Source organism: Pectinophora gossypiella, chromosome 6 (assembly GCF_024362695.1).
Source record: "Pectinophora gossypiella chromosome 6, ilPecGoss1.1, whole genome shotgun sequence".
Lineage (NCBI taxonomy): Eukaryota > Metazoa > Arthropoda > Insecta > Lepidoptera > Gelechiidae > Pectinophora > Pectinophora gossypiella.
The window spans coordinates 7,079,058-7,104,258 of record NC_065409.1 but is presented as its reverse complement, the minus strand read 5'-3'; the positions used below and the strand labels follow the sequence as shown (position 1 = coordinate 7,104,258).

Here is a 25,201-nt window from a genome sequence, read left to right as displayed (position 1 = left end):
ACCGGTAAACAACGCAAAATTAATAGTTTCCACTTCATAAGTTCAACATAAAATATTTCCTTGCCATGCAGAACTCTGTCATAGCAAACATAATAAAGTTTGATGAAGGTTATACAATGATGTATGAAGTTGACAATAAAATACAGATAGCTAGTGTGACAGAAGAACAAAGACGTCAATACAGGGTGTTAGTGACTGAAACCGTACCAAATATTGAGGCGGATGATTTAGCTCATGATTCTGAGGTAATACGAAGTCGAATTATCCAACACAAAAGTATGGATGTGAAAATAATTTAAAAGTACACAAAAAAATCATGAATTTTACAACGGAAAATTCCATTTGATGTTAACTCACTAACAAACACACTGTATTGGCCACAGCAATCAGTATACGCAGCAAACTCTGTTTTTATAAACACAACAATGTGCCAAACCTCTTTTAATAATATTCGCTCGCAATATATTTGCTACAAACTATGAAACAAAATAGACAAGACAACGCAAGAATTGTAATAAAATGAAATAGTACCACGCCTGTAACCCCGAAGGGGTAGGCACAGGTGTATAGTACATTCACATACTCCGTGCCAGCTATGTTTGAATCCCATGCAAATAAATGTCTTTACTTAGAGAGCTATTTTACGTATTGGGTTTTAATGCTAAAATTAGAACACGGGTCAAATATTTCCACGTTAAAGGTGAATTGATGTAAGAGTGACCAAAATAGTTTATAACTAAAAAAAACATAATGTGTACTTGCATTTTAACGTTTTATGCAAAGTCGAGCGAGTGAATTGTCTGTGATACTTGCAGACCAACGGTCGACTTGCGGAGGCCGTGCAGCGCGGAGCAATGTGCGTGGGAACCATCCTATATACCGCATGTATATACACTATACCACCGCTACGCCGCTATACTCACTCGTTAAACTATCACGAATCCGCACCACTAAATTATACATTGACACTAATTCTATTCTTCGAAACGACTCGCTTCAAAATTAATGATAGGGTTTTAGTTCTATAGTAACAAGCTGTACGTTTGTATCTTAAGCTTGTGCCTACGAATACATTGCTAGTACCAGTACGGCAGTACCCTTATTGCAATAGCAGTTTCTACAGTAAGTTTTGAAAGTGAGAATTAAATTCTTTGCAAACTTTTGGCCATACATGTTATAAAGTCTACTTATAAATATAATAAAACTCACCTTCCATAATTTTATAACATATATAATTTTCCTCTACTTTGACAATCAGATATGTTTAAGCATAATATAAGTCCCTCCATCTCCCAACCCAAAAAAACGATCTCCCGCCTACAAACATTTTTCTTTTTAAGTACGTATTTTTAATTCCGGCCAGTGTTGCAATCTCTCGTAAATATTTTACTCGTGAGATTTTACTCGATTGGGTATATTATTCAATTGGAATACTTCTCCTCTGAATTGGAAAAGAAAAATTTCAAAATTTCATAAATTTCATTTCACGACAAAAATATAAGTAAATAAATAATTCTTTCTCAAGTTATTTAGTATAGGTACCTACTACATCCATCACACTAGCAAAATACCATTCATTCGTGTTTTATCCTTCATCCTTTGCATAAAACCCTGTGTTCAACTAACAGTACAATCACAAGTTAGACAATTAAAAATACACTTTTATTTCTTTTATTTTACTGAAGTGTAGTTATAAATTCTTCGACAACTTTAGTGTCTGAATAAGGTCTAGGTATGTGATGAAGTCTTTATTAACTACCTGACCACACGATACTGACAGCTGGGGAAACAAAAACGTGTGATAGTGCGCTTAATGACTGCAACAGAACGCATTCGGAATATTAATATTTCGAATCGATTTTCTTGAAAAGTTTTATCTGTTCTCGTTAGTACTCTACAAAGAGGACGAAAGAAAAATGCTTCGAATGTCCACGCTGATTGTCAATCCAAACATGCTAATTTCGAGCATGTTTTAACGTAATCAAAACACCGTATCTTTTAACGTGATAGTCTTGCCCGCCTCACCACCTCTCCAATATACAGGTTAAGGGCATGACTTCATGTAGCTATGTAAGTTACTTAAGTACCTATTTATTTCATAAACAGACCTTGACACAAACTTCCTTAGTGACATACCCGCCCGCGATTGCTAAACTACGTGTTAAAAATAATAAGATAACAAATCATTATATTTCTAATTATTATAAATAAACAATAAAAATTTACAACACATAAAAAGAAAAGACGTGTGGAGGAAAACTAAGAACCCAAAGTCCATTTGAATAAGTCACGGAGAAACCACAACAATAATTAATGCTACGAGTATGTTATGTCGCGTGAGATGACACGCGCCCAACACTGACCATTTACCTTGATTTAAAGTCATGGATCCGCATTCTTTTATGTAGACATTTTGGGCGCCACTATACAACGCATACTACACATAGGCTAAATATAGACATTAAATTATGCAGAGTTTTTTATACAACTTATTCTAGAGTTGCTTCCGACGGCATTTGCTACTTACTCGGCCTTATACAGCCTTCAGTGATATAATATATCAAGCTAAGTTTTTTCATAAGCCCATTATTTACTTTTTTTTAGAGTGTATAAATAATGTACTCGTACTACCGCTTCGCAATGTATTATGACCAGTTAATAATTGTCTGTTTTATGTCTTCAATTGTAATTGACATTGATACTTTTACTACGCGAACAAATTGACGTTTATTGCGCGGGAAGTGAGATATATATATATTTTCAAATCAAACTAAATGGCATGATGGTGAAATAAGGCAAGGCATTGACCTATATACTTACCCAAATAGATAAAATGTGACGCCCAAACATAATCCCTGGGGTACCTAGTCGGAATCATGAGTTGTTGTGATACTTCTTTAGAATGTAATGCAAGAATCGAAGCTTATATAGGTAAGTATCCAAATATTCGTCGTAAAACGAGTGACAAGATTTTATATTATATTTAGATTTTATATAAATTGACATGTTCATTTCCGTGTTATATAAAACAAGCACCCTGTGAACTGTAGCACGAGGTCTAATCACGTAAATATTTTCGAAATTAATGTTTGTTCATCTCCGTAGTGCTATACCAAAACATTCCTAACCAATGTTTGTCTGAATGTCTGCTAATACTTCCATCCGTATTTATTTGAATGACAGATTAATTACACATTTTCTTAATTGACTTCGCGTTCGGAGGAATTTATTATCATGTGTTTATATTACGTTTGGGATTGTCAATAAATCACACAATCAATATATTATTAGATGAGTTGCTAACGGCGGATTTCTCTTTAATGAACGAAATTGTACCTTCTCCGTTAGAAGACAAGCCGCATTTACGCTTCACTATAGGTTTTATCGTCGTAGCAACGGCTTCTCAAGGTAAACGAATTTATAAATAATACGTGGAATTTTAAATTAACAAATTAGAGAATTTATATTGTTGGATTTGAACATGTGACGTAGGAATAGATGTATACATAGGGACAGAACGTATATAAATAGCCTAAAACTGACTTCAATATCCGTAATGAGCTCGGTCTTCTCTTCTTCACCAACATTCTGCCACTGTTCAATTTATATGGGATCGGCGCATAATTTCCTTGTATATTGCAGAAAAATGGTTCCGATATGCATCCAATAAGTACTTACTCTGATATCAGTCTATCACGCACACATCATGCAGGTTTATACTTAAGGATACAAGATATGGGTTCCCCACACCCCATAAATATACACATATAAAAGTCCATAGTTATAGTAGCATAATAATATATGGTGCTGGTTAGGATTTGAATGCGGGACACGAATGTCCTTCTTCCAATAAGATCCCGATAAGCGACACCTACCCGAGATAATAATTTTAATCGTGTACCAATGTCAACGGACGTGTGACATTGAAAATGTACACCTAAGTTACATTAATACCTCTCCTTTTAGGAAACGTCTTTTAATTTTCCTTCACAAGTAAAACTATACACCAGAACCCGCATTTTCTTTTCTCACTTTCTATTCTTCTTTCTTTATTTTTTTGGTATACATATATTAATATATGGTTATACATATAATATATGGTTATATAGGCTATAAATAATATAGGCTCGTGTTTGACCACAATCTCACCTGATGGTAAATGACAATGTGGTCTACAGTGATGTGGTCGAGTTGGAACAACAGTCGACGACAGACAGTACAAATCCTTTGTCGTTCGCATAAAAAAATAAGAGGCGAAACGTTTAGTGCGGATAGCACAACATAAGGATGAAATGCCCGCCAAAGCCTAGTTATCTGTAGTGGATGGAATTAACTCGAAAGAAATAAAACATATTAAATAAAAGGAATCAAATTAAGTAAATATACTTTTTCGAATAACACTTAAGTACAACATAAAAGAATTATTAATCTCATAAGCCTTATGGCTGCTTCCTGCTATTCTTTACTAAAGTAGGAAATCTCATAAATTGCATGGAAGGACTTTTCCTTTCCAGGAATGGCAATATAAACATATTATTTTTTGTGCGAAGTGTATACGTATTACGTTAATGTTGTTTAAATGTTTTCACGCGTTGCTGCTGTTGGTCATTCATATTATGATTGCATGACGTCCGTTTAAATGTTCTCCTATCGATAACTGGGAATTCTATGTACTCGTACATAACATACCTTTACCAAAATCCATTTTTCGTACTTATATTATTTGTCTTGAAAGTTGAACTTTGTTTATTTGTATGTAAACAAATAAACATAGTAGAATACCCCTGACAATGACATAAATATAACTGGTATGATTGAATTCCATAAAAACAATCTGTATGTCTCTAGCATAGAGTTCATTGTTAACGTGATATACAACAGACGTAGTTACTACTCGCCCGCATACTTCCTCGTCAGCCGATAACCACTCTGAAGTAATATTCCATTAAATATTCCGCTAAATGATATTATTCCAGCAAGTGACAAGAAATTATGCAAATCCCGCGAACATACGGTACTTCGAACACTTTACACGCACTCTGATTGCGGCGTTTTAGTGTATTAAAGACTGTGAAATATCCATAAAGTGGTTATAAGTTCCACGTTTATCGGCCATTTCGTTAATGGGCACTAGACGAGGATAATTTTTAGAAAGTTGCTCCCGCTACTGGCTGGCTAGATGGCTCGGGAGATCGCAGGTACCGGATCATGACTAACACTAACGTCGTGTGATTGCTTCCTTATTTGTCTGCTCTTACGATCACGGTTTGTTACAAACTAATAACAGTTGTTACGAAGTGTAATTTGCAGGTACACCTGACGTCAAGCTTTTTTTTTACTTTAATAAATTCGCCTTTGACGTCCGACAATGACAAGTTCAGTGTTTAATTTGACATTGAATGATAACATAGCGGTACCAGGTACATTCGGGGGCAAAAACCTGTGCATTTTTTTGTATTAACATATTTTAAAAGTCATAAGATGCGTTTATATTCACCCATGGACCCAACTAAGCGACTGCTGTAATTAGGATCTTCAAAGCAAGGAAACTGACAAACCATGTGCTTCTACGTTTTCTATCGTGTGGTGGATTACCAACCTCACCAACCCTGGTGTCAGAGTTATTATTGAGCCGCAAAACGACTACTTACTTACATCAGACCATGTAAGTAAGGAGTCGTTACACTAACCATGTACGTATTGTTAGACACATATTTGCTGACTGAAACAATATTTGGAAACTATTATATTTATACGTATAATACTTGGGTTAGAAAAATACTTTGATTTATCAATGCTGCCAATGTTGAGACAAAAATTGGACGAAAAAGAATAAAAGCTCTTCAACAAAGTAAATTCGTTAACTTTGTATGTGACTGTCCATAATAGTTAACATAGTAGATAGGTACTTACGGAGTTAAGCGCGTATGTTAATATGTAGTGCATTCTTAGAGGGGGGCGAGCTACTCGCGCGAGTGAGTGAGCGAGTGATCTATGTGGGAACTGGCCCTCAGTTTCGCAACTGAAGAATTGTCGCCAAGCATGTAACTTGTGTAACCGGTGTGGTGCCTCGCTCATTGTAAGCCTTGTGAAACTTACAGCTCGTAATGAAATCGATACACTCGTCGAGTACACCATAACACCGACTTACAAAGTTGTCTTACACGTGCAATGAAAATTTAATAGCGAAATTCTAGCTTTATTACAATTTGCTCGCGTTGATGTCTTTTATAGCGGAAAACGAATAAAATGTTATTCAATCTAATAAGTCATCAACATGCTATGTCACACATCCAAACATAATACATTGTTATTATTCAACAAGTTCGCAATAAAATAATACATACTTAGAGATTTTTTTTATATATTATAATAAGTTTCTACCAAATGAAATTGTTTAGACGGTGGAGTTCGTCGTGTCCAGTTTAAGTTGGCCTATATTAATGTGAGAGCACGGTCGCGGTTACTCGCGCCGCGTAAGTCTTAACTAATAATCCAGCAGCATTCGATTTATAATTGTTCTCCTTCTATCATGTGGGTTGTGAGGTGGATTACCAACCCCATCAACTCTGCCACCATCAACCCTGACTATGTAAGTAGTAACCGGGACCAACAGCTTAACATACCTTCCGAAGCACGGATCATCTTACTTTCGGACAATCATGTGATCAGCTTGTAATGTCCTAACCGAACTAGGGATCACAAAGTGATTTTTGTCCCCATCGGGATTTGAACCTGGGCCCTCCGGATCGTGAGCCCAACACTCAAACCACTAGACCACGGAGGCCGTTCGTTAATTTATAATTGTGTGCTGCTGCTTGTGCTGTCAATAGAAACCAGGCCTAGTGAGAGGAATAGAAGAAAGCTGATCAGTAAGTGTTTCCCTTTTTATCATCTTTTATTTTTAGGTCTACCTATAGGGTCAGCGCAAATGGTTACGATTCTTCCTTCCCTTCATCTACTTGTTTTATATTTGTTTTTTTTATTTCCAACAGCAATTAAGGTGTCCTATCAAAGACATAAGAACATAGTATAGAGAGACAGCAGGTACTTACTGAGGGCAGTGGTAGCTAGCACGGCGTGGTGTGTGAGCGCGGCGGCGAGCGCGAGCAAGCAGGCGGCGGCGGGCGCGCGCGGCCCGCGCATGGTCGCGGCTACTCGCGCGCCCGCCCGCCGCGCCGCGCGCACACCATCACACCCTCGCACAGCGCTACTCGTGCGCAACACCTGCAACAACATAAAAATCATTTTTTTTTGTACACGTACACTGGTTTACAAACATCGTGAGGAAACCCACATTCCCGAGAAATGCAGGTATGTGACCTAACCTGTATTAGTCTGGTTTTCCCATCGCGGGTTGGAAGGTCAGACAGGCAGTCGCTTCTGTAATAAACCGGACCTGTCAAATTTTCAGGTTAAAGAAAGAAACGTTTATTATAAAGGAACACCACAGTAACAGAGTGCTAAACATCACAAAACCTAAACAGGTTTGCCTCGACGCATTCTTCGGGAGCTCACTTCAATATCACATTTTCAGTCGCGAAAAGTTTGGGATAAAAAGAAAACATTCTAATGTATCATGATGCCCATCAACACGCCTACTAAGTAGTTGAGCAGGTGTTCCTAACGATTCTTCATGAGTGTATGTGTTAATGTAAACCATGTGGCAGTAAGTACTTAAATAGATTCTGCTACCATGTTGCTTGACGGGACGACACGCGACATAAATAAAAACTGCATTGTCAATGCCCCGAAAATGTCATATATTTCGGTGACTTTCTTTCAACCATAGTTGGGTCATAAAAAACTTTGATTTTCCTATTTTTATCCCGCACTGTATCATCAAGAGTGTTTGCATTTTTTTTGACGCAAAGACACCGCAACGCAGACATGTGGGGTGCGCCTCTTTAACAGTTTCATTAAATGCCCACGTGTGGCGGCGCATTTGCCACATCTGTACGCAGCTTTATAAAACCTTATTTTCTATAGATGTTCATACTAACATAACACGACTTCACGACTATATCCTAATGGGGTAGTCAGAGGTACATCCATCGCAAGATGAACCAAGCACGTACATGTCACGGAGTTTTCTGTTAGACCAGTTCGTGTTGTGTTGTGTCTCTGCTGTTCATACCGTGTACCAGCTTTGTTACGCTTATGTTGCCTCAATAGAAATGCACCTTACGTTATCTTACGAGTTAACTGGCCGTGTTAAGACTGTGTGTAAGTCCACCAACGTCACCTACATAAGAATCGTGACGCGCAAAATTATCTTAACAAAGAAACAGATAAACACATCATATAGAACAACGTCAATAATAAATAACTCATTTTACGATGGTGTTGAATATGAAGTGTCACGAGAAAATCCTGTACGAATTCAAATAATAGATAGGTACCTACATACCTCACTGAAACTACAAAACAGGGAAAATCCGCTTGCATTGTAATCCTCTCATTGAATAGATACGAAATGCATATTTTACAGTTCATTCAGCCAGATTTCATACAAGTTGAACTAAAGTTGGATATACTTACTTTGTAACAAAATTATTAAAATTATACATCATCGCAACGTGCGTTCGATCGGCAAAAACATGGCACATGGTACGTGTCGTGAAGAGTCATTGGACTCCAAATAATCAAGTGATAAGTAATGTATTTATTGCGAGTTTTTGCTGAGGCGACCCAGATACGAGAGTGATTGATAGATCAGGATGCGAGAGGAACGGGGCTTTCGATGCGCCTGCGCGACCCCTGACCAGTAACAAAATAACATTCAGACATGTTTTACAAGGTAACTAAAGAATTACTGCTGGCGAAGTGTTTAAACTACACACCTCTGCTTACCCCTTCGAGGGCACAGGTGTGATGCTATAATACTTTAAAAGAGAATTGCGTAGTTTAAAGTAACACGTTATTGTATTATAAGTACACACAAAAATAGATGTTTCTGACTAGGTACGGTCACAAGCATTAATATATGTATACACTTTGGTACCATGTCACATTAACTTTTTTGACAAATTGACCTGTAAGTCTCACTAAATGTCAAATATGTTAGTGCGACAGAGTCCTAAAGTGGGTACATTATATTGCTCATGACTGTACTTCAACCAAAATATCAACAATAATTCAGGGAATAGTAGCAAATATTCGACACTAAACATGAAAAGATTTTATAAATAAACATTTATGATTTACTGATTGACTTTTAAATAAAATCTTTAGGTTTTTCTGTTAAGTACATCTGTTAACGATTAGATGAGGCGAACCTGTCTTTTAATACCACACATACGTATTTCCCAAACTGATTACGCTATGTAGATCCGGAATGATAACATACTTGTAACGTGAATCGAAAATGCACTTACTATGAATGAGTGATTTATCTGCACTATGACGTCACACCCACTACTCTAGTACGTGATAGTGTTTATGACAATTTAACATTTCAATAAAGATATTAAGTATCTCGATGTTGACTAATAACAATAAATTCTTAACAATAAAAAAGTTTCATTGTTTCTAGTATTTGAAGCAAATAAGCAATCGAATTACGTGTACCAACCAATTACTACAACGCGCACGGACTGATAATGGCAATAACAACGGTGCTCATAGGAACTCGAAGTAGGAGGTAAATGTTTTGATACGATAATCGGATCATAGCTTGTTAATTATATACTTAAAGCTAATCAGAGAATCGATGACTATGAGAGTAGCAGAACGTCGATTCTATAGTTGATAGATGCCGAACTGGCGTCCTTAACGCATTTTTTACAACATTCCTCGCGAACATTGACCTCCGGTACTCGGACATATAGCATTTATTCATTAATAATATCAGAGTGGAGCAAAAAGTGGTTCATATTAAGTGCGTTAACACGAGGACGCGGCACACGAACGGCGCGGGCGCAGCCACGCCGCGTCGACGATATTGACAACTCTGCTAGTTCCGGTTTCAGATCCTCCTCTGTAATGCGTCTATTAAGAACTCTCAAAAAAAAGTAATTGGAACTCTTAAGCTTTTCTTATTGTAGAGCACGAAGTGGCACATTAGCTATCGACGTGACAACGTTTAATTATTTCTTCCCGGTAGCAAGGGGCACTACACGTCATGATTGATAGCATTATTGAAGTTTAATTGTAAATGTGTTTTTTTATAAGTAGTAGAGACAATAGGAGCGCACGCTCAGGCGGCGCGGGCGCGAGATGCGCGGATAACGCGCGGTAGCCAGCGCCCAACACCACCAGCATTGTTTTATTTTTTACCACCACGTGTCAATCAGCTCGTTGTTAATCGAGAAAATATCCGCACAGACAATGGAACCAACAAAAACTATATTGATATAAAAACGCAACAAAAAATATACTATTAGCCAAGTTATGCAATGTTATCGAATACCTATGTTATTTGTGTAATGACTGCGTACAATTGATCTTGCATTAATCATTATTAATGTAGCGTAGCGTTTTGTTTATCTGCCCGTCTGTTAGGTACCTATGGAGCCGTTGGAATGTTATTAGGCTCATCTAAAGTAGGTATACTTAGTTGATTGATTTCATTTATCATATTTGTAGATAAATAACCTTTGCAGTCCAAAGTCCGCGATTTCAATTATAGTTTCTTGACTTTGTAGCTATTAAAACAATTATCTTTGTTATGACTTAGAAAATGACAAAGTTCTGTTCAACAAATATACAATTTTATTGTAATTAAAATCCTATTGACTACCTACAATCGCGAAATCCTGTGAGGATGTTTGTAACTCTTTCACGCAAAAACTACAGATAAGATTTTGAAGAAATTTCACAGTGGGCAACACAGCTTCTACATCAGAATAAAGATATGTAGCAGGCGAAATCGCAAGCGACTGCTAGTTAGAAATGAAGAAAGAAATGTACGAACCTGGCTTGAAGTCATCGGGAACAACTGTTATCAAATGACTACAATGAATGACTGGTCTGAAGAAAGTCTGTCAGTGGGCTGCGGCAGCTATCTCGGAACACTCGGAAGGCCGGTGCCGGGTAAGCATTCGACATAAGGGCTCAGGTTGACGACGTTCCTCGAACCCGTTGGGCAAGCTATTGATAAACTACATACTGCGACGAATGCAAAACTTATTGTTTCATTTCTGCGTACCCTTTCGACAGTTGCAATATTTGAGTTCCTTGTTTGTTTATTGATTATTTATTATTATGAAAAACGAACTTGCAAAACCTGGATTAAAAAGTTTTAATAGAACTTTCATTCAGTGGCATAGAGCTGTGTTTATATTCCTACAACAAAAAGTATCTGATATTTATAATTTATATTAAATATTAAATATGTAAGTACTTACGATATCAGATACTTTAATTATAAAATATATTATTATTGACTAAAGTTACGTTCAGCTCAAATGTACTTATGTCTGTAACTGTAACTCTACACAGAAAACGTGTTCTCACTAATGAAAACTTCGACGATAATAATTAATTAAGAATTCATTTAGAGTAATCAAGCCAGTCGATTACCTACATGCCCAATAAGTCAACTACAAGCTCCACTTTGATAAAATTACACGAGCAATTTATTTCCAAGAGTGTTATTACAAGTGCTATGGAGATCGCGGATCATTTATTTCGATGCAATTTACGCCAGTACAAGTCTGCATATTTATTAGGTATCGAATGCCATGTAAGTGTGTAATTTAGAAAGCCGCATTAAATTGGACGTAGGGCCCGAAAGTCGCATGCGAGTGTGAAGACGGGGCAGCCGACCGGCGGGCGGCGGTGCGGCGGGCGCGCGGCGTCACCTACTTTCACGGAGGCTACGCTGCGCAGGCGCAGCGGCGCGGGCCGCGGGGAGGCGGCCGCTGCGTGCGCGGCAAGGTCGTCGTGAGGCAAACCACTCGCCGACAGAATTTCTTCGGCACAGAGACAACGCATACCAGTCCGGCAGCGGAACGCGGTCGCAATAAAAACGTTCGGATATATTTCACGCGTGCGCAACTTTATCTCGTCGCTCTCGGCTCCGATTACTTAATGCTCCGCGGATAACTGTACTTTGAGCGAAACAAGATCAGGTTTTTTCTGAGTAAGTTCGACGATCGGCAGGGGCGGACCACCTCCAGGATGCTCCGCAATACAGTCGCGTACTTGCACATTGCACTGCGGAAGCGACATTCAATAAGCAAGCAAAATAACTTAATACCCTATGATGACTTGACGATTACAGCGAAATAAGCTGGTTCATAGTGTACACAGAGCAGCATGACTACCCATTATTGAACGAACGGGAAAATCTTGCGGCAAACCTGAAATTATGTATGGCTTAGTAAATCCAAAGAAAAGAAAGTATATCCATCATCTGGAATATTTACAGGCTTATATAATGACAAGTTGACTGACGAGTTGTAAATCTGACAAGTTGAGAGGTAGATAGGAGTCCACCTTTGAAACCAGAAATATGACAGTTTGATTGATAATTGTCGCTTTTATAAAGTTTTCGGTAAGCCGGTTCGATCGATTATTTAAGGCATTCAATTGTGCAGACACCGAATGTATAATGTGGCAAGGTGGTGCTAAGTATACGTAGTATAGCGATTATCGTCTGCCACTGTGCCGCGATTTATCTCCGGTAAATATTGAAGGTGAATCCGTAATTGCGTTGTGTTTGCTGAGATAAATTCGGGCCGTGCTTAAGTGCGAACCGGTATTTCCTTGCACTGTTTGTCTTTGTTATATTCCTCATACGAAATTGAGTACAGAAATAGACATTTTCGTTTTAATGATAATTTGTCAGGATTTGTAGGTTTTTATAGTATTTTTAGAAAGATTTGGTTGTAACTTAACCTGTTATTTATCCGTAAAGGTTAATTCTATAGATACTAAGTCCTTGCTGCTACTGAACTTTAAGATAAAAGAGAGAGAGGGAAATTAAACTGCAGCTTCTATCACTGCAGGGAATGGATTAATATTGACACAAAAACATTTATTAGTAGGTTGTCAAAAGTACAACCATCACAAGATGATCTACGCTTCACCGAGCTTTCTGTAAGCCAACGTGAGAGGTATCGCCGTCTGTAATGGTCGAGTCAACTGTGACAGTGAAAATCATTGAAATCTATGAATGTCTGTGCCTGTGACTAGTAACGATGACATAAATTGTATAAACAAGTATAAGTACTTACGTTCAATTTAGCAAGACTGATACAGACTTAGTCGACGTACCCAGCCGTCTAGACTGGTCGTCTGAACCTCGAAACACGTACATTATTATGTCTAAAGTAAAACATTAAAGATTCGATTGTGGCGCGACAACAATGAGTGCCATTGAGCTGACTGCGGCCCCAAGACGGCTGGTAATTGAATTAACAGCCTCAAAACATGGCTATTAAGGCTTGCTGTACACTTAGCAGGGAGAAGCGTATCTTCTTCTTCTTCTACCGTGTGGGTTGTGAGGTGGATTACCAACCTCATCAACCCTGGTGTCAAGGTTACTATTGCGGCGCCAAAGGCTCCTGACTTACATCGGTAAGTAATAGGTAACCGGGACCAGCGGCTTAACGTGTCTTCCGAAGCACGGATCGTCTTACTTTCGGACAATCAGGTGATCAGCCTGTAATGTCTTTACCTATTCATACACCTATTTATATCTATTCCGAGACATTAAAAACTAAGTTCTTTTCTTCGTATAAATTTTACAAATACAACCCATCATGAAAATGCAGAATGCGCACCATAATGCTAGATGGCAAGATACACTAATATCTACGAAGTGACGGCGACAAACCGTGTTACGGAACTTGAGGGGTGGACTGTACCTGTTATGAACTTAAAACGATTGAAATGTTAAAGCATTAGGTGGTGATTGGTGAAAGTAACTGGTGGCGGTGCATTCCTCGTAAGGGGTGGTTCACGCCACGCCCCGTACCTCCACACGCCTACCACCTACCTGGCTGGCTAATGTATACAAAGGTAGGCATATAACCTGTCTTCATGTATACCTGTTTACTTATATAACAATTTATTCATATTGAATTTAATAAGAATGGGAGTTCTACAACTTATTCTATATTATGACTAATCTATACGCCAGTTACTACTACTACTACTTTAGTTATTTTAGATCAACTTATATTATTTATAAAAATAAAGCACAGCTTGATCCGAAATCAACTTTTATCTCCTAAAAATTATAATAATATCCTCATTTCTTCTAAACCAGATACAGTAGTCAAACAACGAGTGTTGTAATGCACTTTTCAGCCTTAAGACTGAAGATTGAGCACACTGATTGTGCGGATCTTTACATAACTCTATCAATTGCGCTTCAATTTACAAACGCAATAAGTAGGTAAGTATTCATTTAGGTAATATTATTGTTTCAAAAGACGGAGAAGCTTTCGTTTTAACGCTATATCAAAACCGACGTACACATTGACAACCGTATTGCTTCTATGCTGGTCTCGGAGCAAATAAAAGACATATAACGTGTACAACTGCTGGAAAATTATTTTAGGGCATGTCGTAAGTACCGACATAGAAATTGTCTCATTTTTATCACGATGGACCATTATAATGGTCGATGCTTTCACCATACGGTTCATAATCCATGTTAGTGGCTGCAAGTTGTCTTTCAATCACTTGTGGCTGTGGGGATGAGTTTTGTACATATATAACATACCTAATATTAGAAGTCCTTTCATGTAAAATTACCGGATAACCAACAGCGTAAAACTGTCAACTGTGAAGTTATTTCAATTACTTCTTCTTATCGTGTGAGTTGTGAGGTGGAATACCAACCTCATCAACCCTGGTGTCAGGGTTATTATTGAGCCGCCAAAGGCCCCTGACATGGCTCATGTAACGATTACTCACGTAAATAGTGACCGGGACCAACGGCTTAACGTGCCTTCCGAAGCACGGATCGTCTTACTTTCAGACAATCAGGTGGTCAGTCTGTGTGTGTTTCAATTACTTATCTTACTTATCTTCGACACAATCCAAAGAACTTCCTAGCAATAAACACTTTTTTTTTTTTTTTTTTTTTTTTTGACGTGACTTATTGTAGATTTGCCGCAGATGGCATTAACTACTTGGCCGGACAAATGGGGAGCGCTGAAGGCTCTCACCCGGTACAACACGAAGGTGCTAGCGATGTGGGACAATAGTTGATAGAGAGGCTGAATTATTAATAGTTAGCAGATGTATGAGGCTGAGTGGCGATAGCGGGGTGAGCGCGCGACCTCGTGATACGCGCCTACGCAGCCCGTGTGTCGCCGACGCCGAATCACGGCCCGCGATTGTAAATACACACGGTTTTTTTTTATATAACGATAAGTAGCAAAGGACCTACATGTAGTGTATGACCGGAATGTATTTTTTTATTTTAGCATAATATCGCCTGGTAAAAGAAGAGATAACGTGACTATAACCAAGCACACCTAATAAATTACTAAAGTGGGGATATTTGAGTAGCATAATTCCACGAAAACACACTACAATTGGAGTAAATTCCGAGATCTCGGCCCTTTTTAGTCCCGAAATACCCGGGATTCATTTTCGTCGATACCGGAATATTTGGGATCTTTTTCTTATCGTTTTGACGGATTCAGTTTTTTTATGCCCAGTAATTTGCCACCCGGACAAAATAATAAGGTTAGCCCATAATAGGTGTCAATGATGATGATCACGTAGTTCCTGGACAACTATTGTCACTAATTATATATACTCTTAATAACATATATGTATATGTATGGGAATTTGATTGTTTATGGTATGGAAGGAGGATGGTTAATGAATGGGACGTAAGGCAGTTTTTTTTTAAGTAAGAGAGGCGAGTCGATGGTGCATTGATTTGGGTAAAATATAAGGGCCCTGATTCCTGCAGACACCGCCTAATTTTATTTTAAGTTATATCCGTCATTTTCATATCCGTCGAAAAGGAAAGGGACGGCGATTCACAGCTCTTAATTTTAGGAAGAATGAGTAAATGAATGAATAACCCGGGCGAATCAAAAAGGTACGTCGCTGGTATGCAATCCGTTTGACGTGCAGTCTACTTAACTGTGTCGGGTTATTGACTGATGTAAAATTTTTAGACGGTTGGTTTAGATTTGTGCTTAAAATTGACGTGTGTTCCATTTTTATGCTTGTCGATTACCCGTCCCTTTCCTTTTCGGCGGATAAGAAAATGACAGATATAACTTAAAATAAAAGTAGATGGTATTTACAGGAATTAGCACAAAGGAGTGTGTAAAATAAAAGGAGTAAAGATATTTAAAATATATCCCGTGTTATTTCTATATCCCACATTATACATCTGCTGTCTGTGCTCTGACAATATTACGATGGTTATGAAACTTTTCACTCGCAGTAAAATGATAAGTTTAAACATTAAGCGCATTTATCACCTGATCTAAGCTAATCTAGAAACCCTTTAGGACAAGATATCAACTTGATGCATATGCCTACAGTATCAAAAACACCGCGTGGCTTTTCCAAGCAAATATCTCGCAACTAACTTGTTGTGCAACATCGCAAACGTAAACGAAGCCAGCGCGATAGCGGGGTCGCCGGCCCATTCAAGTTAAGTAATTAAATAAAATGAATTACTACCAGCTGACCTCCTTACTGCTGTACCCCCGATGTATGATAACTCATAACATCAACAAGAGATACGAGTACCCCTGCAAAGTATCTTCAAGAAAGATCCTTTGCAACCACTGCTTCTTTCAAATCCTTTTTACCTACAATCCCTCGCCTTTCTTATTAGGCAAAACTGTTTATCTTTACATTCTAGACATACTTTGATTGTTTGTTACTTTAAGTACATTCAATAATGATGGGAACGGGACATCCCTGAGTAGGTACATAGTTACGCATTCCAATGCATGCATTTTACAAGTTCATGCAAATATACTTCTCTTGTAGCCTAATTAGGTACCTACTTATTATTGTAAGAAAATGTCTTTCGTTTTCTTACCGGCTTGTCCCTCATCATTACCTTCTATCGCAACCCACAGGTTGTGAGGTGGATTACCAACCCCATCAACCCTTGTGTCAGGGTTACTAATGAGCCACCAAAGACCTCTGACATGGCTCATGTAACGACTACTAACTTGCATCAGTAAGTGGGACCAACGGCTTAACGTGCCTTCCGAAGCACGGATCATTTTACTTACGGACAATCTGGCGATCAGCCTGTAATGTCCTCACCAAACTAGGGATTACAAAGTGATATTCGTGATATGTCTCCACCGGGATATGAACCCGGGACCTCCGGATCGTGTGCCGAACGCTCAAGCCACTGGACGAAGTAAACCGTTCCCTCATCATTATGATCATTCATGATATAGGTTATGAATAATAAAGCTTATCATGTAGGTAATTGTTCTATAGCAGTCCAGTTCAGATAAATGACTCAACTCAATTCAATATAAAGAAAGTGTCGGCAGGTAACGAATTGTTATCAGATTAATCAAATAGGTACGATAAATAACTATCGTTATATTATCACTAGACAACATTCACCTTTGTACAATTTGTTACATTTGTAACATATAAACAATAACACAAATGTCACAATAGAATTGTACCTAATCTGTTATTCTGAGGTACTTACAGTTAAAAAAAGTCTAAGTACATCGACATAGGTCGCGACTAGTTTACCAACTGCAAATATGTTAGCCGCAAAAAAAAAAACATGTAACAACAAGATTTTCAGATTTTTCCTTTACTTATGCTACAACACCATAATGATTCTAAATCTATGGAAACTACTCCATAAGTGTTAGAAAAGAGGCTTAAACGGCATAATCTTTGCATAGAGTTGATGAAGAAGCTTGGTTTTTTACAGCTTCAACGGACCACAGGTTAAATATTATATGTTAAATTTCAACTTCTCCACGCATTCCCGAGGAAAAGGGCCTTGACGGACAGACGAACGGTCAACAAAATGGCAATACAAGCGTTCCGTTTTCCTTTCGAGAAAAAATGAAAATGTTAAGTCGCTAGTAGAGTATCAATTGTTGGATAAGTAAATAAACAAAAGATAATAATGACACATTTTAAAACAAGCACAAATTCGATGAACTGATTTATTTGTAGTAAACACTTACCTGTTTCTTAAAGAATGTTATCGTCCATTACGTCACAAACAAGGATTTATGAGTGACATTATTGGTATGCGATAATCAAGAGGCAATTAAGATATAGAATATAATCGTTTCCTCGTACATCTGATAAAGGAATTCTTCAAATTATTGTACAAGTTACGAGATTTCGTATGTATTTCATACTTGACATACATGACTTAGTAGGGCACTCCACTGACGCAATTATTGATAATAAATATTAAATATATTTGATTGCATATTGTTAATCGAAATCGATTGCTGAGGCTTTTGGAAAACCCAAAATATTTTAATAGATTATAGGATATTTTAGGATTAAAATAATACGAAAAGATTAAGTATACCTAACTGTAGTGACGTCATGGTTTGCGTTCATTGTTTGACTGTTTGTTTGCTTACTTTGCTCTGCTTGACTTTGACAAAAAATACCAATAGGTATTGAAATATTTTAGTTACTTAAATAAGTAGGTAAGTGCCTGATAGTGTTGGTGTGTAGGTGAGTGTGGATGGATTGTCTAAAAAAGGATATATGTGGGAAAGGTATGAGTACCGCGATGACGACTTACAGAAACGAATGGAAGAGGAATACATGTTGTGCCGACCCCACCTAGAGTGGGATAAGGGCAGGAGGATGATGAAATAGGTAAGTGCCTAACACACGTTCTCCCACGTAATATAAAAATAGACCTTTTATGCAAACCTTTAAGTTACGTGGGTATGTTGTCTTATTAAAATTTCCGCTACGCATGTTTCATGTAAATAGGAACCTACCTACCTAATTATGTTTTTTACAATGAACAATTAAGAACATGTATGTACATGTCTAATAAATAATATGACGCAATGTGTGTAATCCATTTGATATTATTCATTAAAATTGTGCAATATCATTCATTCTACAAAAGTTCCTACACCTTTACATTGTCATGTTCATGATTTAGTTATACTATCTACGTTGTAACCTAACGTCAAATGCGGTATCGTAGTTCGTGGTCAAACACACTCAAATGTTTTAATACAAAGAAAAGCACAAAAATTTAAGATCTGAAAGATACGACGATAAAGAAAATTCTTCAACATAGGAAATACCTACTACATAGATAGATCTATAGCACATCTTTAGAAACTGTTTTAGTAATATGGCTTGAACACAGCACCTGTACCAGTACCAATAAACGGCTTTTTACTCCAAGAAAACAGTGCAGCATAGGTACGTTATTCTGTATACGGTATAGACAGTTACAAGTAAATTAGAATTATCTGAAACGCGAAAGTCATTACAGCTCAAAGGCGTATATATCGGAGTCAGAGTTAAGTGTCCAACTAAAATTCCTGAGTTTACTAGGATTTCCAGACGTTTTCGTGACACGAAGCTCGTAAATATCTTCTGGGTACTAATTGCGTGGTGCACGAGGAAGTAGACCCTACACCTTACTACATCGCTTCAGAGAGCCTACAAGCACATGCAAATTCGAAGGGGGAAAACACATACACGATAAAAATCTAGGGAATACAATTTATAGTATTATTTGGGAATTAATATGACTATGATTATAATTTCTGGATTTTGGGATAGGTCATACGTGTCTTGTCAATTAGATTATTAATTTGTATTTTATACATATATTTTATTATAGGTTTCATTGACGTGTAACAACCTGCCACAAAGTAGTGTAAATATTTAAAAAGTCCACAGTGATTTTGTTAGCCAGATAGGCAGCCTATCCCAGTGAGAACTGAGCCTAGGCTTTTACGTATGCGTGGCTCAACCGAAGCGATGTAAGAGGAGGGTTTAATTAGCCACCAGTAAGTTGGCTGTGAGAAACACTGACTTTCAGTGAAATTGCCGATGTACTCTCCCAGACTTTATCTCAAAGCTTAAAGGTTATCTTAGGTTTACACTGTTAATTAAATACCCTACCTCTTGTCGCAATGCGGATAAATCACTGTGATTTGGATTTATTCTGAATATAAAGTATTAGTTTTTTTGCTTAATAATTAGGATGGATACACCCATAAAACATGAACGAATTGCCCTGTTCTTACATAAGTAAGTCTTATTGTAAATGTTACATTATTTGAGTGCACAAAACATATTTTTGTATTGTTTTGTATATTGCTCGTCCCCTATTACATGGGACTTATACAGCTAGCGGGGAGTTGGTGTCGAAACTATACACCTTTGGCTACACCTTCGGGAATGCAAGTGTGATGGTATGTTGTGTTTTTATTGTAATCTTGGTGCACATAATTAGATGACAGAATTAGATGCGTCCCGGATCCGGACAGACCATATTGTGTAATAAATAATCGATTTTGTTTACACGCGTTTTCAGATCATTATTTCATCGTAGACGTAGTGTAGTGTTGCTCAATACGGGCTGGTATTATATTTTACACGCATATAAAAATAATTTTAACTATTAATAACTGTCTTCATATTTAATTTTAATAATTTTTATCTGCGGTTTGTGCATATACATTATCTACTTAGTAAATGAAGATGAAAATTACCTACGCAGATAGGTATTAAAATGTATTGATTTCTTAAACGGTATAGGTATTGATTTATTTCCTGTTATCTTAGGTCAGGATTTAGAATTGTACCTGCTGTTATAAAAGCAAAATAAGTATGAGATAATCTCATAATACATTTTTGTTTGATCCGGTAATATTAAAACATAATTAATTGCATAACTACAACATATTTTTAATGAGGTACCCCTGGGTCGCCAATAAACACCGTATTTCAGATAAGATAAAAGTTTATTTATGTACCTATACACACTAAGCCGATTACCCAGAAAAAATACAATCATTCCACCAGTTTCCGGATAAAATTGAATCCGGAATCGGAAATTCCGGAATTACTAAAATGGGCGTGTTATTCCCTATAACATTTGCGTGACAGTCCTCACCCGGGTGAACGATTGCTGAGTCACAGTTCAGCTGAAAACTATGAAACATCACTCCGGTCCCGAATGAATGTACTTTTACTGCTTATTAGTCATCCCTGAAATAGGTTAAACTATATATTTAAACTAGTATTTCTTTGTTGAGGACATAATGGTGCAAAATGGTGAAACTATTGATTAATTGTTTAGTTGGATAGGTACCTACTTATAATTATTGAATTATCTACCTACTATTGTTACTTGTATATACATACCTCGGGCCTGGATTGGAGTCCCGGACTTTTAACCGTGCTTGGTGCTGAAGCCAATATTATTATTATTTAATTAGTCAATTTTATTTTCTCCGTTAATAGGACAGACCATTTTATAAAGAGTACTTTTATTCTCATTTTATAAACAGTTTTAAAAGTTACACATGTGAGTATCTACATAAATAATATATCTTATCCCTACTGGGGTAAAGAGAGCCCAAAATTTCATAATAAGTTCAACTTTTGACTGTTTATTTAGAAAGGACGGATTTACTTAAGAAAATCTTCATGGTACTGTTGTATCTTGAAGTTTTCTTCAAGATATTATTTTCGTGAAATTTTTTATTATTTTATGGTTTAGAGACATACATTACATAAATTAAGCACTTTATGAAAATACAAAACCATTCAAAATTGTTTATAACAATTTCAATGTAACAAACAAGTAAATACTATACGTATTTTTTCACGGATAGTTTTAATATTATTTAGTATACCTATACCTGTAGTACTTGCTTATTAAAAGCACAGTATAAGCTACCTTATAGTTTATAAAAAAAAATAAAAAGGTTGGTAAGTAAGTAATTAATAAAAATGGATTGAAATGGAGTACACCCTACAGGGTTAGCAGTCTCCAGCCGCCGGCATTGTGATTGATATTTCTTATGAAAAAAAAACTACAATATATTTTGATTGCTCAATGAAACTTAGTTTATGTTTAAATATGTTAATCTGTCTCTTGTCGAATAAATTGAATACTTTTAGAATAAAAAGTAAATAAATTATTTTAAGTCAAGTTTAAGTTAGAGATAAGCAATTAAATAATAATGATGATTTGATCAAATTGCTTAGAAACAAGTAAGCTCATAAGTTAGATAAGCCTTTATCTATGTATGTTCCTTCACATATAGGAACTTTCTAAATTTATGCGATTTCAACTTGGGCAATGCTATGTCGTTTCAAGTATAGTAGATGAATATCATATGAGGGTTACCACATCATTTACTGGTTTCGGTACCTATCGCGTGTCATTTACATGTGTGTTATTTGTACTAGGAATTTAAATGTTAATACAACATGTTAAGAATATTTTTAGGCCCGCTTTTTAAGGTCACCGATTTTCAATCATGATTGTCACTCGCTTTTCTCACTCCTTTAGCAATGTAAAATAATTGAGGAAAATGTGTCCGTTCGTCACGCATTTGCCTTATTATGAATGGAGATATGTAAATATATCTGACAAATCTCGTAATTTAACTAGCTTTACTGCGAGGTTACATCTACAACACTAGTTGCGCACTTAAAATACGAGTACGAGTAGCTTTAACTCGTTCTTTGGTGTCCAACTAACTTTCTAACTCAACTTGCGGTTTAAATATTTCGAAGCCATAACAAACATACTTATTTAAAGTGTCAAATATTTTGCAAACTTACCTTAGTATTCAGATCGCAATGTATCTCCAGTACCGTCAAAAAATAACTTCACTCGCGATGCACTCGGAAAGTTGTTAAGTTACGAAAACTGGCACTTATGGGGATGTTTTATTTGTTCGCGGACCGTGGTTGTATTGGGGGTTGTGGGTTTAATTTTGGGAACTGCAGTTGGAAACTTGAGTAATTGGAAAGGGTTATCGGGAGCTCGCACTCGTGCGTTTGCCTCAGCGTGCGGCGAGGCGGCAGGCGGCGAGGTTGAGCGAGCGAGGCGAGGCGTGGAGGCGTCGAGCGGCGCGCGCACTGAGTGGCTTGTGGCGAGTGCGAGCCGGTCAGCCGGCGGCCGGCGCTCTGCCCCGCGCGTGCGCCGCCGCCGCGCTCCGCCACCGCGACCTGTTCCAGCAGCCTCCACAGTCCTCCGACCGGCCGATCACCACACTACACTCCTTACTCTTATGCTGTCACTACATACATAGACGCTTACCTACCCGTCACCCGTCATCCTTACTGGAATTGGCAAAGCTACAAATATGGCAAAGTACATACACCTCATGAAAGTGTTAGGCATGTCAACAAGACATCAGACAAGTCTATTCAAGAAGTTCTATCTGAGTTACGTTACTTTACTAGTTCAGCTTCCATAGTTAAACAAATTTAATGCCATTGGTATTAAATTACTTTAACAAAATGTTAGATCAGCCTTTGTGGTTTAGTAGCGGGAGCGTTGGGCTCACGAGCTGGAGATCTGGGTTCCCGATGGAGACACTTTGTGCCTTTCGTTTGGACAGGACATTGCAGTCTTGAATCATCTGATTGCCCGAAAAAGTATGATGATTCTGTGCTCTCAGGATAGTAGCCCAAAATACCTCCATCACCTCGCACTGGAGCAGAATGGTGGACTGTGCTCCATCCGGTTGATAGAGGGGGAAACCTGTGCCCAGCAGTGGGACATATGAAGAGGCTATTTAAGTTAACTGAGTAAATTATACAATACCTATACAAATCATATTTGGAATGGTTGTGACGTCATCTCCAGTGGCGCACAATGCAACCGCATCGTGCATTCGTGGCCGATGCACTACTTACTCCAATTAGATAGGGAGGGACCACACACTGCAATGGACATAGTTTATTTTGTTTAGTTACCCGACGTTATCACACAAACATTCATTATGATAATAATGTGATTCTGCGATCTGGTGCACCACCCTTGTAGGTAGTTTGGAGGCTATGTGGTCAAAGTTAAATGCTTATACTTAAACGAACTTAAATGTTATAGAAGGATTGTAATAATGGCCATAGTCATATAACATGACCTAACTTCAGCCGAAAATAGGCATCATCATCATCTGCCTAGCATTATCCCGTTTTCACAGGGTCCGCTTACCTAACCTGAAGATTTGACAGGACCGACCGAAAATAACTTAGAGTTATTATTATCTATCTAGAATTAAATCTATCTTCTCAGTTTAAAAATGAAAGATTTCATATTACTTTTGTAGATTCCAAAAACAGGTAAATAATTTATACATACGTACATAATATTGCGCCTATTTCCCTTGAGGGTAGGCAGAAACCACCGAATTTCACTTACTAGGAACGGCTAATATAACTTTTTTAGATACATATAAGTAATTAAGATTTAAATAATTGAAGTCTTTTTATATGTTTGATATACACAAAGCCGGGAAAACGAAAGTCGTTTTTGTTTGCGGTTTTATGCAAAATCCGCGTTTTTCCCATTTTCCCGGAAAACTCTCTTAGTACAAGGCAGTCCAAGTAACACACTGTCGCAATTTAACTCCTTAATTTTCATAAGCTAGTTATTATAGGCTTCATCATCATCGTCAGCCCATTAACGTCCCCACTGCTGGGGCACGGGCCCTATTATAGGCTTAAAGTTAAGTTATTAAAGTATAAAATTACTTAATTACCAAGTATCGTAATCAAGTTAATTGTTCATTATCTACGATTTGACATAACAATACCCCATCAGTCTGTCGCGGTTTTATCTGTGGTTTTTCCTATATTGCGTTTGTAATTAATTAATGTTATAACTGGCTGTAGTTAATAAGTGGATTTTGTATATCTGAAGATAATCTTAGATAAAGCTCAACGGACGCGTCAACGGCTTCACTCCGGCATGGAAAATTTTGCCCCTATTGAAATGGGGGCGTGCGGAGCGGCGGATCCGCTTTCTGCCCGGGTTATTCCCAATCCCGGTGCCACCCAAGTGTGTATTTAAATGTTTTAGAGACTCAGAGTTTTAGTTAAAGGTGGTTACTTAAATGTAAACGATGATTATAAGTTTTCGGGATCTGTGCCCAGTATTACAAAGGACTTAAACAAAGCTGGCTAAGAGTAATACATATTATAATATTATTATAATATAACGATGGTGTATACACCTTTGTCTATCCCTTCGGAGATACAGGCGTGATAATTAAAACACATAATAACGGGTTCTTACCGCGTT

At 37.5% G+C, this 25,201-nt stretch overlaps 1 protein-coding gene across 1 annotated transcript in view; it reads right to left on the bottom strand.

The window, feature by feature from the left end:
• Window positions 1-23,058, bottom strand: part of LOC126367256 (BMP-binding endothelial regulator protein-like) — a 50,187-nt gene extending 27,129 nt beyond the window's left edge. The window contains exons 1-2 of the mRNA XM_050010674.1: window positions 22,729-23,058; window positions 7,056-7,227 (exon numbers count right to left, since the gene is read on the bottom strand). Coding sequence (XP_049866631.1) covers window positions 7,056-7,146 — 91 coding nt within the window. The 5' untranslated portion in view covers window positions 7,147-7,227; window positions 22,729-23,058. The remainder of the gene's footprint in view (window positions 1-7,055; window positions 7,228-22,728) is intronic.
• Window positions 23,059-25,201: the final 2,143 nt, after the last annotated feature.